This window comes from Trichosurus vulpecula, chromosome 9, assembly GCF_011100635.1.
Source record: "Trichosurus vulpecula isolate mTriVul1 chromosome 9, mTriVul1.pri, whole genome shotgun sequence".
In the NCBI taxonomy this organism is placed as follows: Eukaryota; Metazoa; Chordata; class Mammalia; order Diprotodontia; family Phalangeridae; genus Trichosurus; species Trichosurus vulpecula.
Genome location: NC_050581.1, coordinates 196501515 through 196517947, shown reverse-complemented (window position 1 = coordinate 196517947; position 16433 = coordinate 196501515). Strand labels below are relative to the sequence as shown.

The 16433-nt window shown below is 44.3% G+C and overlaps 1 protein-coding gene across 2 annotated transcripts in view; it reads right to left on the bottom strand.

Annotated features, from left to right (window-relative positions):
• Positions 1-6347: 6347 nt before the first annotated feature.
• CHDH (choline dehydrogenase) overlaps positions 6348-16433 on the bottom strand; it is a 33148-nt gene continuing 23062 nt past the window's right edge. For both annotated transcript variants that reach the window (XM_036737755.1, XM_036737754.1), the window contains 3 exons: positions 11247-11389; positions 10135-10237; positions 6348-9361 (listed from right to left, as the gene is read on the bottom strand). In XM_036737755.1, coding sequence (XP_036593650.1) covers positions 8943-9361; positions 10135-10237; positions 11247-11389 — 665 coding nt within the window. In that variant the 3' untranslated portion in view covers positions 6348-8942. The remainder of the gene's footprint in view (positions 9362-10134; positions 10238-11246; positions 11390-16433) is intronic.

Below are 16433 nucleotides of genomic sequence, written 5' to 3'. Positions count from 1 at the left end.
TCAGAGAAGGAGAAAAGGGAGCTCACAGACAGATGACTTCCATTTTCTCATTAGAATGCTAGGAGAGATCCTTAGCTATAGGGGCAGAAGAGGGGCTTCTGGGGGTTTGAGGAGAGAAGGTTTGCAGTAACTTCTGTGGGGAGTGGGATAGAGAATCAATGAGGGAAGAGTAAAAGAATTCCCTTACTGCATTGAGTGCCCAGTTGAAGTTAAATAACATGCATTTCTAGTAGACCTAGTCAACACAGTCGTATGACATTCCCAGTTCTGTTCCACAGCATGTGCATAGGAGCAGATGAGACAAGATGGTGGGTGTAATCCAGGGTTAACATTTGGCAACTTGTGACAAATGATGGACTGGGGGACCAAGGGAGTAAAGGATAGTGTAGAGTTGAACTGATATATTGGTAAAGAATGAAAGGGAAGCCAGAGCAAAGGATGGTAGTCCAGGAAAGCACTAAGGGATGGAGAGAATTCAGGTCATGGGGAAAGAAGGAAAGATTGTTAAGTGCCTACTATGTGCCAGGAACTGTGCTAAACATTTGGCAAATGTTTCACTTGATCCACACAACAACCCCAGGAGAGAGGTGATATTATCCCCATTTTACAGTTAAGGAAACTGAGGCAGATGAAGGTTAAGTGACTTGACCAGGGCCTCACAGCTAGTGTGTGTCTGAAGCTGGATTTGAACTCAGGTCTTCCTGACTCCAGGCCCTGTGTTCTGTGCACTACAGTGCCACCTAACTGCCTCTGGGTTTAGAAAGGCTTTGGAAAGTATATATAGTGATATATATATGGAGTGATGACCTGGCTGATGTTGGCTAGCATGAACTTGCACAGTTGTGGGACTTCTGAAATTGCCTTCAGTGTCTCATGAGGAGGTACATGGAGGGAGTGATCCAACATCTATCCAACATGGCAGTTGACAAAGCACCAAGAGGGCAAAGGAGAAAAGGAATTTAAATACAGAAGACAGTGCCAAAGTGAAATGTTTAACTTTGGGTTGAAATTGGAGTAGTTAAATAATGAAGTTGGAGCAAAGATGGTGGCCTGAGAAAAGACTGAATGCTAGAAATATTACATGTCTTGCTGCGGGGGATAGATTCAGCAGGGATATGACATAGGGTGAAGGGGAATGATTAGTTATGATCAGATAGGGCTGTCAGAGCTCTGCATTAGGGAAGCGGAACCCTTGTGGTGAGATCCAGTGTGTGACCTGTATGGCCGAAGTGGAAGGAAGAAGGAATGATGGGATAGAAGGAAACCAAAGGACTTGGGAAGGCATTTGAGAGAACACTATGTGATTATTGATGTCTCCTTTTAGAATGGTAGGAATAGGAAGGGGAAAAAGATGGGTGCCGAGGAGCTGAACTCCTTGAAAACGGAGTGAGAATGACCTGGGATCAGCCAGCTATAGCTGCCATAATGTGAATGGGCAGAGAACTGTGATTGACTTTCCTCCTTCAGAGGAAAGATTTCTGAGTGGAGAAGGTAAAGAGAGAGATTGGAAGTGATAGCAGGACACAAGTGTTTGCGGGATGTGAAAGAAGGTACAGCCAAGACTGGAGAGAGTGGTTGGGATGCAGTGTCAACAGAGGGGAGTCAGGTCTCAACGAGGGCTAATAGATGGAAGGAATGTGAAAGAGGTCCAGGGCTAACAAGAAATTTGTCTCCCATAAGTCTTCTCTTCTCCAGGCAAGCATTCTCTGTTCTTTCAAGTGTGGCAGGTCTTCATATGACATGAACTCAAGGTCTTTCTCCATTTTGGTCACCCACCTTTAGATGGGTGACCAAATTCTCAAGGTCCTTTCTAAGCACAGCCCCCACCACATGCAGTGTGAGCAGAATGAGGACAACTCAGTGTAGCCATTGGAACAAGAATAATTTGCCTGAATTCCGGTTTTAAAATTTTGGAAGAGTTGATCAGTTTCTCCTAATCATTTGATTCCTACATTTGGCCACACTGTCTTCTCCACATGAAGGGTTATGTGGCAAGAACACCATCCATGCCAGGGAGGGGATGAGGAGAAAACCCAGGACTCCCAGTGATGTTAAAGGTTACCCCGTCTTGCTTCATAACTTCAAACAGGGACTGTTGCCCTCCCTTCCAAGAGAGCTCCCTAGCTCTCCCCTTTCTTCCAAGAAAAGTCTCCTTTCTGACATGTTAGGGATGCTCCCTTCCTTTGGAGGATCCAGGTTGGTGACTTATATTGAGGTGTTATCCATTTCCTCTGCCCTCAGGTCGAAGCTTTGAAATTTTTGAAAATTAGAATTGGTCGACTTCCGGAGGTGGAGCCAAGATGGCGGCTGGAAAGCAGGGACTTGTGTGAGCTCCACACCATGTCCCTCCAAAAACCTATAAAAAATGGCTCTGAACAAATTCTAGAACCACAGAACCCACAAAATAGCAGAGGGAAGCAGGGATCCAGCCCAGGAGAGCCTGGATGGTCGCTGGATGAGGTCTATCATGCATGGAGTAGAGGGCAGCAGAGCTCAGCGTGGGAGGCAGCAGGACCAACCAGACCAGGAGCCGGGCAGGACAGGCCCTAGCACCCTGAATCAGTGACCTGTGGCAGTTACCAGACTTCTCAACCCACAAACACCAAAGACAACAGAGAAGGTTAGTGGGAAAAGTTGCAGGGGACAGAGTTCGGGGTTCAGCCACTGCCCCAGGGGCAGTGGGGGAGGTGCAGCTACAGAACTACAGCTGCAGTTACTTCCAGCCCCAGGCCCACGTAGTGGGAGGAATTAAGTGGCGAATCAGAGCAGGAGTGCAGAGCCTGCTGAAGATTTGCATCAGGTCCGGGTTGGTGGTTCTTGAGGAAGGAGGAATGCTGGTGTGGCAGAGCTGGCTGTATAGAAATAGCTCTGAAATCAACGGTGCATCCCCTCAAGCTTGGAACAAAGTACTCTTTGCTCTACAAGCAGTCATACCCCGATGAAAAACTCAAGGGTCAAGTAAGGTGGCTGGGAACATGGCCAGGCAGCGAAAAGACACCCAGGTTCAGTCTCAGACTTTGGAATCCTTCTTTGGTGACAAAGAAGACCAAAACATATGGCCTGAAGAAGTAAACAAAGTCCAAGAGCCTACACCAAAAGCCTCCAAGAAAAACATGAACTGGTCTCAGGCCATGGAAGAGCTCAAAAAGGAGTTGGAAAAGCAAGTTAGAGAAGTAGAGGAAAAATTGGGACGAGCAATGAGAATGATACAAGAAAACCATGAAAAACAAGTCAATGACTTGCTAAAGGGGACCCAAAAAAATACTGAAAAAATATTAACAAAAACAACACTTTAAAAAATAGACTAACTCAAATGACAAAAGAGCTCCAAAAAGCCAATGAGGAGAGCAATGCCTTGAAAGGCAGAATTAGCCAAATGGAAAAGGAGGTCCAAAAGACCACTGAAGAAAATACTACCTTAAAAATGAGATTGGAGCAAGTGGAAGCTAGTGACTTTATGAGAAATCAAGATATTATAAAACAGAACCAAAGGAATGAAAAAATGGAAGACAATGTGAAATATCTCATTGGAAAAACCACTGACCTAGAAAATAGATCCAGGACAGATAATTTAAAAATTATTGGACTACCTGAAAGCCATGATCAAAAAAAGAGCCTAGATATCATCTTTTAAGAAATTATCAAGGAGAATTGCCCTGATATTCTAGAGCCAGAGGCTAAAATAGAAATTGAAAGAATCCACAGATCGCCTCCTCAAATAGATCCCAAAAAGAAAACTCCTAGGAACATTGCTGCCAAATTCCAGAGCTCCCAGATCAAGGAGAAAATACTGCAAGCAGCCAGAAAGAAACAATTTGAATATTGTGGGAAAACAATCAGGATAACACAGGATCTGGTAGCTTCCACATTAAGGGACCAAAGGGCTTGGAATATGATATTCCAGAGGTCAATGGAGCTAGTATTAAAACCAAGAATCACCTACCCAGCAAAACTGAGTATCATGCTCCAAGGCAAAATATGGATTTTCAATAAAATAGAGGACTTTCAAGCTTTCTCAGTGAAAAGACCAGAGCTGAATAGAAAATTTGACTTTCAAACACAAGAATCAAGAGAAGCATGAAAAGGTAAACAAGTAAGAGAAATCATAAGGGACTTACTAAAGTTGAACTGTTTTGTTTACATTCCTACATAGAAAGATGGTGTGTATGATTCATGAGACCTCAATATCATAGTAGCGGAAAGGAATATGCATATGTATATATATATGTGTGTATACATATATATACATATGTGTGTGTCTATGTATGTACGTATGTAGGTATATATATGTATACACACACACACACACACACAAAGGGCACAGGGTGAGTTGAAGATGAAGGGATGATATCTAAAAAAATAAAATCAATTTAAGGGATAAGAGAGGAATATATTGAGAGAGGGAGAAAGGGAGAGATAGAATGGGGTAAATTATCTTGCATAAAAGTGGCAAGAAAAAGTGGTTCTGTAGGAAGGGAAGAGGGGGTAGGTGAGGGGAATGAGTAAATCTTGCTCTCATTGGATTTGACATGAGGAGGGAATACCATACACATTCAACTGGGTATCTTACTCCATAGGAAAGAAGGAGGAGGAAGATAAAAAAGGGGGGATGATAGAAGGGAGGGCAGACAGGGGGAGGAGGTAATCAAAAACAAACATTTTCGAAAAGGGACAGGGTCAAGGAAGAAAATTCAATAAAGGGGGATAGGTTAGGAAGGAGCAAAACATAGTTAATCTTTCACAACGTGAGTATTGTGGAAGGGTTTTACATAATGATACGCATGTGGCCTATGTGGAACTGCTTGCCTTCTTAGGGAGGGTGGGTGGGAAGGGAAGAGGGGAGAGAGTTTGGAACTCAAAGGTTTAAAAACAGACGTTCAAAAACAATAACAAAAAAAGTTTTTTCATGCAACTAGGAAATAAGGTACACAGGCAATGGGGCATAGAAATTTATCTTGCCCTACAAGAGAAGAAGGGAAAGGAGGATGGGAGGGGAGTGGGGTGACAGATGGGAGGGCTGACTGGGGAATGGGACAACCAGAATATACGCCATCTTGGAGTGGGGGGAGGGTGGAAATGGGGAAAAAATTTGTAATTCAAACTTTTGTGAAAATCAATGCTGAAAACTAAATATATTAAATAAATTAAAAAAAGAAAAAAGAAAATTAGAACTGGTCAAGGGCACAAAGGAAGAAAGGAATTGGGAAAGAAACTGACAAAAGTGCCAAACTGTATCTGTGCTCTAGGTGACTAAATCAGAATTAAATGACAAACATCAGCAATCAGGCCTTTCTGGACCATAAATACCCAGGAGTCAGGAACTCCTTGGGAATGCCTCTGTGACACATTATCCACGTTATAGCAGGTAAAGAAAGCCAATAAATTCACCATGCGAGGTTCAGTTTATTCTTGGGTTGTAAAGGACAAACACCCTACCAAAATAAGAGCCTTGATTATGAATACCAATGGAGGAAATGATAGGCTGAGTCTGGGTCCCTGCTATGGCAGAAATCCAAGTGTACTTAATGGGAATTCACGTATGTTGACTGACAGGCACAAATGCCTTTAACAGAGGAAAAATACATTGTGAATGAATAACCTTGACAGTAAATATAAATAGGACCCTTATGGATTAATCAGTAAACAAGGTAGCTAGGTGGCACAGTGGTTAGAGTGCTGGACCTGGAGTCATTAAGACCTGAGTTCTAATCTAGCATCAAACACGTATTCTGTGACCCTGTCCGAGTCACATCATTGTCGTCTGCCTCAGTGTCCTCATCTGTAAAATGGGGATAGCCCCTCCCTCACAGGGATATCGTAAAACACTTTACAAACCTCAGAATACTCTATTGATGCTCGCTGTTGTTGTGCAGTCACGTCTGACCCCTTAGATCCCCACGGACCACAGCAAGCCAATGCTGTCCATGGAATTTCCCTGGCAAAGGTACTGGGGCAAACAGAAGATAAGTCACTCGCCTATGGTCACACAGCTCGTGAGTGTCTGAGGCTAGATTTGAACTCAGATCTTCCTGACTCCAGGCCCAGTGCTCTAACCACTGAGCCAGCTAGCTGCCTTGTAGAAGTTCTAGCTATTGGTAATATACTGTTTACCCTTCTTCCTTGTTGATACTATTTGGGACATGTTGGTCTCCCCAACATTTATCTGTATGATCCAGAGTTCATAGCTTTCAATTTTTGGAAATTTAGGAGAAGCGACTTTTTTTTACACAGACTGTATTTCTTGTCATTGGCACTCAGGCAGAAAAATAAGAGTTAAGCTTCAATCGGGGAACAAGAAGCTTCTAGAAAGAGAGATGCATCCATAATGTGGCACATAAGGCAATATGGAAAGATTTTGGTCGTGTTTATTGTTTAAGGCAAGATACAGGTCCAGATCCTGCTTAGGAAAAAACACCAAAAAGGCTGGAAAATTGTGATTGGTGAGGGATGAAAATGCTAACTTTCTTAAACTTTGCCATGGCCATGGGGGCAGCTTCTTCATAACCCAAAGGAAGTAAACGATGATGTCAGTAGGTCAACATGCATTGAAGTGCCTACTATGTGCCAGGCACATACTAAGCACTGACTGTAGCCAAGCCCTGCTTGCCCCTAAATGAGATTTTCTGGTATGATTAGCCTCCCAGGTGATCAAAAAGTTCAGTAAGTGACAAATCTTGTTTGCAGGTTGTCAGCTCCATGTTCTTCTCAAAGCAGGAGCCCAAGTCGGTGGGTTGTTGCCTTCTATCCAGCTCCTTTATTCTAAAAGGCCTGGTTCCCCAATTTTCCTTCTACACCCCTGACCTACCTTCTCCCAATGCTATACTCTTCCCTAGTAATGGTGCCGTTACTAATCACAGGCAGATTGGCCTTTTTCTGATAAGTAAAGCCAAAGTATATTTCCTATTACCCAAGAGAAATAGACTCATTTTGGCCACAAAGTTAAGAATTAAATTACATCATTAGTTGGTTTAAAAATACCATCGGGTACTCTGTCCCTTTTCTTAATTAAAAAATGCACTCAATCTTTATCAATTCCTATTTTATTCATTTGATTCAAATTTCAGCATTAGCTGTTCACATGTTGAATCCACCATATGCTAAGGTGATATCCTGTGGACTCCGGGAGATTCTCAGATGAGATCACCCACTAATGGCGAGTAGTTCCATGTCCTATTGCCAACAGACTGGTGTGAGATTACATCTGAAATAAACAGATGAGGGAAGTTTCCAGGACATCTGTTTCTGTGGAACGAGGAGGATGCTACTTGAGGGTCCAGACAACTGCTGTCCCAGAAAGCCCAGCTGACTGATGCAAAAGGACTCTTCCCAACTCCTCCCCCCACCCAAAAAAAAAACCCTCAGATACTCCTGTTGAAGACATGGAGTTCGTGTCTGGTATTTTCAGGTCCAAAGACATCCCTACTAAGGAGTCCCAGCTGCCTGGTACCCACAGACTGCGCTATGCATGGCAGAGATGGTGGCCCAGTTCTCCAGCATCACAACAGTTCAGAGCTGGAAGGAGCCTTCAAGGTCACCCAGTTCAACCTATACCTGATGAAGAGCTAATTAACTTCATGGGTTGAAATCACAGCTCAGTATAAGGGAAAACCTCTGAGGAAGTCGAGGTCTCCAGAGGTGGAATGGATTGGCATGGGTCTTCAAGCCAAGGCTGGATGAACATGGGCGAAGGAAGGTGCCTAAAAGGAGAACACAGCTCAAGCCTGGGTAGTCTTAGATGGTCCATGAGCTTCAGTTCAAACCTCACTGGTGCTCTGCAAGCGTGCGCGCGCGTGCGTGTGTGTGTGTGTGTGTGTGTGTGTGTGTGTGTGTAAGCCAAGAGCTCCATTTAGCACCTGAATGAGATATGTGTTGGCTGTCTTCCAAACTTCAAAGTACTATGTAAATCTTAGCTAGAAGGAAGTCAAAGTACCCTATGGGTGCTGTAGGGCTTTCTACAGAACACTTTCACATCCATTTGTCTCATTTGGTCCTACAAGGTGGGGGATGGGAAGAAAGTGGCCAGTTCCTCTTTTGCAGTTGAGGAATCTGGCCTAAGGCCACAGAGGGAAAGGTGAGAGCCAGGTCCTCAAGGGTGTTGTTCACCAAGTAGAATGTGAGTTATGAGATTGGCCCCCTCAGGTCTGACACCGCAGCCTTCAGGAATCACATCCATGGAATCATGCCATGCAATTCAATAAACATTAAGTGCCTACTATATGCATTGCAATGTGCTGGGTGCTAGTCACAGAAACGACAGAAAATGAAGCCCTCCCTGTCCTCAAGGCCCTTACATTCTACTGGAATGGGTCAGTCAGCCAGCATAAACACTCCTTAAAACTAAGGGGCCAGCAGTGACACCTCAGCCAACAGTTCCACAGGATGAGTACAGATGCCTGACGGCACTCCCCTGCCCCAGGTAAGCTCCCTGGAGACTAAGGCAAGAGCCATCCCTGAGGTGAAAGGGTGAATAAAGGTAAGGAAGGTGTAAAGAGGAGCCCACAGTCCTCCCACTGGGGGACCCAGTCCCACAGATGGGCTCTGACCAGGCAGGGAGCTTAAAGAAGAGAAACCGCTTCACTGGTGTTTTTCCTAGTTGAGGCTGTCATTGGAGCAGACTTCGGCTACCTGAATTACCTGCCATTTGGGTCTGTTTCTAGGCCACACATCTAAAATGAAATTTCTTTTAAAAGAGAAATAACCAGCATAGGCTGGGGGAAAATTCGCCCCATTTATAGGCAACGCACAGGTCTTCCGCAAGTCTGTTTTGGAGAAGGCTGGCCAAGACAGTAGTTTGCTTCCATGTAGGCCAGCATCTAGCAGTGTCCAAAATCATTCCATAATTTGGCTTGGGGTCAGTAAGTAAGGTCAAGCTACTGTTGGGTCTGCTTTCTTAAAGATAACTCTCCTCCAGACGCTCCCTTGTCAGGGACACGTGAGGTCTCTTATCGCTGGGTTTCCAAGGTCTTAGGCCTGTAGACGGGAACACCCTCATCACAGAGCGCTGGAAGCCCTCGGATCATGTCAGAGGCTTTCTCTGCTATCATGATGGTGGGTGCATTGAGGTTGCCACTGACCACACTGGGCATTATAGATGCATCCACCACCCGCAGGTTCTCTACGCCAATGACTCTGGCCTGAGGATCCACGACTGCAGTGGGGTCAGAGGGCTGGCCCATCTTACATGTGCACGAAGGATGATAGGCACTGTCGGCCTTTGCCCTGACAAAGGCATCAATGTCTTGGTCAGACTGCACGTGACTTCCAGGCTGGAGCTCCTGGCCCCGGAATGGCTCCAGGGCTTTCTGGGCAAAAATTTCTCTGGTTAGCTTCACAGAGAGACGGAACTCCTCAATATCTGCTTCTGTAGAGGGAGAAGAAGACTGGTAAAGATTCCTCCTCACTCATTTTCCCCCGTTCATTCCCTTCTCTACTTTATTCCCATTTCCCTGAAACACCTAGCTCAATGCAAGTGCAGACCTCAAGTTAATGTCACATTGAAAGCCAAACCGCAAAAAACAATGACCCTACATGAAAGATATAGGAGAATATCGTGAAATCGGCACAGAGAACCAAGAGACCTGCCTGCCAACAGCCACATGGCCAAGTGTGAGAGCCTGGTCTTTGAGGCCAGAGGTTCTCCCCACAGCTTTTCATTGAGGGATATTAATTAGAGATATCAACTTCGCCTATGTGCAGGGGATTAAAAGCCTTCTACCCTGGGAATGCCCAGGAACCCCTAGCTCCTGGGCTGAGAATATCAGCATCCCCAGCTGCCTCCCAGAGGGAAGGGAGGACCAGGCCAGATAAGGTATGGAGAGCACTTTGTAAATTGTAAAGATAAATGCGAACTGTTAAAAGGCAAACTAAAAGCCTTCAGAAAACACCATGCTTTCATTATCATTATCATCATCATCATCATCATCATCTCCTCCTCCTCCTTCTTCCAATGATGATGATGATGGTGGTGGTGAAGAAGAAACCACCATGGTGTTTTCTGAAGGCTTTTAGTCACCTCTATCTATGGGAAATTCATCAACACAGAAGGTTACAAATCCAAGACTTTCGATGTGCACCAGGAGACAAACCCAGAGACCCTAATTCTGCAAAGGATTGAGGGGCCAGCCAATTAATTACCTGTTGACATGTAGTTAGGTTCAATAATTGGGTGGTCCATGGGGTTGGCACTTTTCAGTTTCAGCCAGCCCACACTCATGCTCCGCATGGTCCCCACATGCACCTGGAATAGTCCAAACACACCAAGCCATGAAGTCCCCTCACTAAGTAATCCTTGCACACAGTAAGCACTAAATAAATGCTTGCTGAATGAATGACTATCCCCTCTCCAACATACCCATCATGCCTTTACCCGGAGGTGAACTCAGGACCTCGGCTGGGGTTGGGGGGAGGACAGCTGTAGGAAGGTCTGCCTTATGTCAGGCTGAAATCTGACTCTACATCTTTCACCTGTAACTGCTCTGACCTCCAGCCTTGTCTGAACCTCCCCAAGTCTATGGAAATGTCAACATGGATAGAGCTTGACCTCCACACATGCTCACTCTAGCCTCCCCAAGGGTTCTGAACCATAGTTTGGCTGGGGTCTAGGGAAGACTATGGCATTCTTCTCACATGTGTGTTCCTAAAGAATTAAATGAATTGATAAGTTTCAATTAGAAATTAGTGAAAATAAGGTAATTTTTTTCCACATTCAGGTTCACAGACCCCCTGAAATCTATATCCATGGACCCCCAACCTTGGGTTAAACCCCCCACTGTAAATCCACACTCTTTCATTCACTCATTTATTCACAAAGGGACTAAGGACCAGGGAACCAAGCAAAACTTTCCCCACATGATTTTTCTTCTTAAAAATGATAGCCACTATCAAGTTTTAGGGAATTTAAGTCATAGGCTTCCTAAGGATGTCCAGAGAAAGACCTGGGGCTTCCATATGAGAAGCTCCCCCAAGGGCAGCCCTATTCTTTCCTACTTGAGTAACAAAGTGAAGGTCCTGGAAATAGCCAGGATGGTGTGAGGAGTGGGGCATTAAACTATCTCTAGTCTCTTCCTCCCCACCTCTACTGGGCTAGAAGTGTCCTGAGGACAAGATACGGCTTTGCTAAACTTTGCCAAGTGGTCACCATGTTTAGTCTGGTGTGCAACCAGCAATGACACTTGTTGGTAATAAAGAAGAAGGTCATCTTCCACTGGGGAGTGGCCACAGGGCCTGGCAGTGCCCATGCTGCTCACCTGGTAAGCTTCCTGCTGACTTGGGACTCGCCCATGGTCAATCACTTGAGAAGGCAAGAAGTGGAACTGAATGTCAGGGTGAGGAACACCAGGACGGCTCCGGATGAATCCACCAGTTTCAAGATGGGCAGTAGCTCCCCACCCTGAGAAGGAAGAAGAAAAATCTTTTTAAAAAAATCACACTGGGAAGGAAGGCCTCAGCAACTGGCTTGTGCAAGCCTGAACAGGGTTCAATATCCCTGGTGGGCACTCAGCCTTTACCTGACCACCTCATGTGAAAGGGAACCTAAGATGTGGCTGGGGAAAAAGTTGGGGGGCCATGACTGTTCCAATTTGGGGGACACTGGTAGACTCCTTCCTTGAATTCAATGAATTAGCAAATATAAAACACTGGTAGCTAGACCGCTTTGGTCATTACCTCTAGGTCTTCTTCTAATCCTGCAGAATTGAGAACATTTGGGAAGTGGAGCCAAGATGGTAAAGGCAGGAACTAGTCTGAGCTCTCCCAAGTTCTCCTCCAAACATTAAAATATATCTCAAAACAAACTCTGAAACACCAGAACCAGCAAAAACACAAGGTGAAACAACTTTCCTTGCCCAAGACAGCTTAGAAGGTTAGCTAGAAAAGTCTGCCTCCCTGGGGTAAGAGTGGAGTGCAGCCCACACCTTGGCAAGCCAGCAGCAGGCCTTGGGAGTGCTAATGGCAGTTTCTAGAGCTCTCAGCCCACAGATGGTAAGGGGGTCGGATGACCAATCAGAAGGAGTTTACAGTGGACCTTTTGCAGGCACTGGGTGTAGACATGGCCCATATGTATTGTTAATGTATTTTTATGTATTGTTAATGTTTTCAGCCATGTTGTCAAGTGCTTTCAATGAGGATGAACACAGCATCAAGACCAGCTACTGCACTGATGGTAAATTCTTCAATTTGAAAAGGCTACAAGCCAAGACCAAAGTGAAAGGAGTGTTGGTGCATGATTTTCTGTTTGCAGATGATTATGCGCTCAATGCAGACTCTGAAGCTGAGATGCAATAAAGTATGGATCAGTTCTCTGCTGCTTGTGCTAATTTTGGCCTAACGATTAACACCAAGAAAACACAGGCACTCCATTAGCCACCACCACCACACCATCCATACATGGAACCATCAGTTATAGCAAATGGAGGAGTTTTGAATGCTGTAGATAACTTCACTTACCTTGGTAGTATACTTTCCAGGGATGTACACATAGATGGTGAGGTTGACACACTCATTGCCAGAGCTACCTCAGTGTTTGGGAGGCTCCGAAGGAAAGTATAAGAGAGAAGAGGTATTAGGACTGACTACTAAACTGAAGGTCTACAGAGCTGTGGTACTGACCTCATTGTTGTATGCCTATGATCCTTGGACAGTCTACCATCCATCAAATGGAATCCCTTCCATTTGAATTGTCTTAGGAAGATTCTAAAGATCACCTGGCAGGATAAGGTACCAGACACTGAGGTCTTTACTCAAACTAAAACTGCCAAGCATTCAAACCCTGCTTCAGAGAGCACAACTCCAATGGGCTGGCCACATTGTTTGAATGCAAAACGTGCAATTGCCAAAAAGACTATTTTATGGACAACTCACACAGGGCAAGCATTCACATGGTAGTCAGAAGAAGTGATACAAGGCCACTCTCAAGGTCTAAGAACTTTGGAATTGATTGTGTGACATGGGAGACATTGGCACAGGACCTGAGGCTCAGTATGGTGTGCCCACATCAGAAAAGGTGCTATGCTCTATGAGCAAAGCAGAATTGAAACAGCTCAAAGGAGATGTAGAATTCACAAATTTAGAGTATCTGCCCCAAATGTTCACATGGACTATTTGTGCCCGACCTGTGGTAGAGCATTTCAAGCTTGTATTGGCCTGATCAGCCACAGTGGGACATGTTGAATCTTGACTCAAGTGATGCCATTTTGGTCCTCTTGGAGAACGAAGGACAACAATTAATCAACCAACAACCAATGTATTTTTGCTTAATGGGAAGATCTTTCCCATCTATTAATAGGCCCATGTGACCTGCTTGGATCAAATGAAAGTTTGAGTCACATGAGTCTGTGGTGGGAGGAGCTTCAGTAGATCAAGAAGGGGTAGAATGGAAAGGGTGGAGCAGAGCTAAGAGGAAATTAGTCAGAGCTGTTAATAAGAGCTGAGATAAAGATAGGAAGCAGGCAGCTAGTTGTGAGTACAAATGGGGGGAAGGCTTGGAGATGGTGGTGCCCCCTGCATTGTTATTGTGTATGGACTTCTTTGTTGCTATGATGGATTTGCTTTCTGATGTCTGAATAAATGTTTTGGTTCTCTCTTCCATACAGAGAGTCTGTTATATTTTGCAATTCAGAACTATGCCAGCATATTCATGGCCACTGTAGGTCCTGTGAAAATTGCATTGGCGCTATACCGTATGTGGTTCCAGGTTACAGACCCAGAGTGACGAGGAGCACTAACAGGAGAAGGGATCCTGGTTATAGTTCGACGGCAGAAAAGAGTACTTGTGGTTGTTCACAGAACAGAGCAAAGGCCAGGAGAGGATAACTACACTTTTCCTTAGATCATACCATCTTGGAAACACTGAAAATGTACAGACCCCCAGAACTAGCTCTGAAAACAGCTGCACAAAAAAACCTCCTTATGATATCAACAAAGGTCAAAACACAAACTCAGAAGAAGACAACAGAGTCAAAACTGCAAAGCCTCAAAGAAGAATGTGAATTGGTCACTGGCTCTAGAAGAGTTCAAAAAGACTTTAAAAATCAAATAAGAGAATAAGAAGAGAAAATTGGAAAAGAAATGAGATGATGCAAGAAAATCATGAAATAAGAGTCAAGAGCTTGGTAAAGGAGGCACCAAAAATGCTGAAGAAAATAACACTTTAAAAAACAGAAGAGGCCAAATGGTAAAAGAGGTACAAAAAATCTACTGAAGAGAAGAGCTCCTTAAAAAGTAGAAATGCTACATAGAAAAGGAGAAAAGCTCAGAGTAAAATTGTTCCTTAAAAATCGGAATTGGGCGAGTGGAAGCTAATGACTCCATGAGACATCAAGAAACAATACAACAAAATCAAAAGAATGAAAAAAAAATAGAAAAATATGTGAAATATCTCTTTGGAAAAAAGAACTGACCTGGAAAATAGATTGAAAAGAGGTAATTAAGAATTATTGAACTACCTGAAAGCCACAATCACAAAATGCCCATAGACATCATGTTTCAAGAAATTATCAAGGAAAACTGACATAATATCCTAGAACCAGAAGGTAAAATAGAAATAGGAAGAATCCACCAATCATCTCCTGAAAGAGATCCCCAAATGAAAACTCCCAGGACCATTGTAGCCAAATTCCAGAACTCTCAGGTCAAGGGGAAATTATTGCAAGCAGCCAGAAAGACAATTTAAATATCATAGAGCCACAGTCAGGATAACACAAGATTTAGCAGCTTCTACATTAAAGGATCAGAAAGCTTAGATTACAAAAAGAAATCAGAAAGCTAGGATTGTAATCAAGAATCACCTCCCCAGCAAAAGTGAGAATGATCCTTCAGGAGAACAAATGGATATTTAATCAAACCAGAGACTTTCAAGCATTCCTGATGAAAAGATCAGAGCTGAATAGAAAGTCTGACTTTCAAATACAAGACTCAAGAGAAGCACAGAATGGTAAACAGGAAATAGAAATCACAAGGGATCCAAAAAGGTTATGCTGTTCGCATTCCTAAACGGGAAGATGATACTTGTGATTTCTAAGAACTTTATCATCATTAGGGCAGTTAGAAGAACTATACGTAGAGGGCACAGGTGTAAGTTGACCTTGATGGGGTGCTACCTAAAAAACATTTAGGGGAGAGAAAAAGGGATCCACTGAGAGAAGAAGGGAAGGGAGAGGTAGAATGGGGTAAATTATTTCACATTAAAGAGGCACAAAAGAGTTTTACAGGGGAAGGTGGAGAAGGTGACAGGGAGCACATGAACCTTACCCTCATCAGAACTGGCTCAAAAAGGGAATAGCTTACAGGCTCAGTTGGGCATAGAAATCTATCCTTCTCTACAGGGAAGCAAGGGAGGTGGATGATAGAAGGGAGGACAAACTGTGGAAGGCTGTAATCAGATGCCAAATCCTTTTGAGGATGGACAGGGAGAAAGGAAAGACAGAGAAGGATAAAAAGGAGGTAAATCGGATGGAGGGAAACATACAGTCAGTACATCATATCCATGAAAAAAATATATTGAGTTTTTTCTGATAAAGGTCCCATTTCTCAAATATATAGAGAACTCAATTAAATCTGTAAGAATACAAATCATTCCCCAACTGATAAATGGTCAATGCTAAGAATACTAGTGGTGATAATAGTGCTAATGATGGTGGTGGTGGTGGTGCTAAGAATGGTGATAAGAACAATGGTGATAACAATGAGGATGCTGCTGCTGCTGCTGCTGCTGATGGTGATAATGATGAGAAGAGCAATAGAAATGCTGTTATTCCTACAGTACTTTATCATTTGCAAAGACTTTTACAAATATCTCATTTTATCCTCACAAATACCCAGAGAGGTAGGTGTGGATTATTATCACTCCCACTTTACAGATAAGGAAACTGAGGCAGACTGAGGCTGTCCCAGATCACACAGCTAGCCTAAGACTTGGGTCTTCCTGACTCCAGGCCCAGTGAACTCCCCAGATGCTTCATGAACCAAGCAGGACTTCTGCACACAGCGAAGGAGGCAGAGGTGGCTTGGTGAGTAACCTGGGCTCTTCCTCTGGGCAGATCAGGGGGTGTGTCCAGGCGATCCCTGTGTATGCTTCTCTCACCCTGTGTTTGTTCTCTGGGCCCTCTCTGTGGTCTTTTTACTAAAGGGGGACATGGTCTGTGACAAGAAAGAGGGTACCTTGGATGCAGTGTAGGCTGCTTATCTCTGCAAAGAATGCAAGAGCCCTTCCATTCCCAAGGGATTGGGCACTCCTGGGAGGGAGACGGGAGGTGGGGTAGAACAGTCAGAGATTGCATTTGCTCTGCGGCAGTGGTCTTTGGGAGACACCTGGGGCATTAGGAAGATCAGTGACTTGCCCCAGGTTATGTGGTCGGATTCAAAGGCAGGCTTTCCTGGCCCTGTGTCCCGTGGCACCCCACTGCCTGAGGCAAGGAGCAGAAGCAGAGAAACAGCAG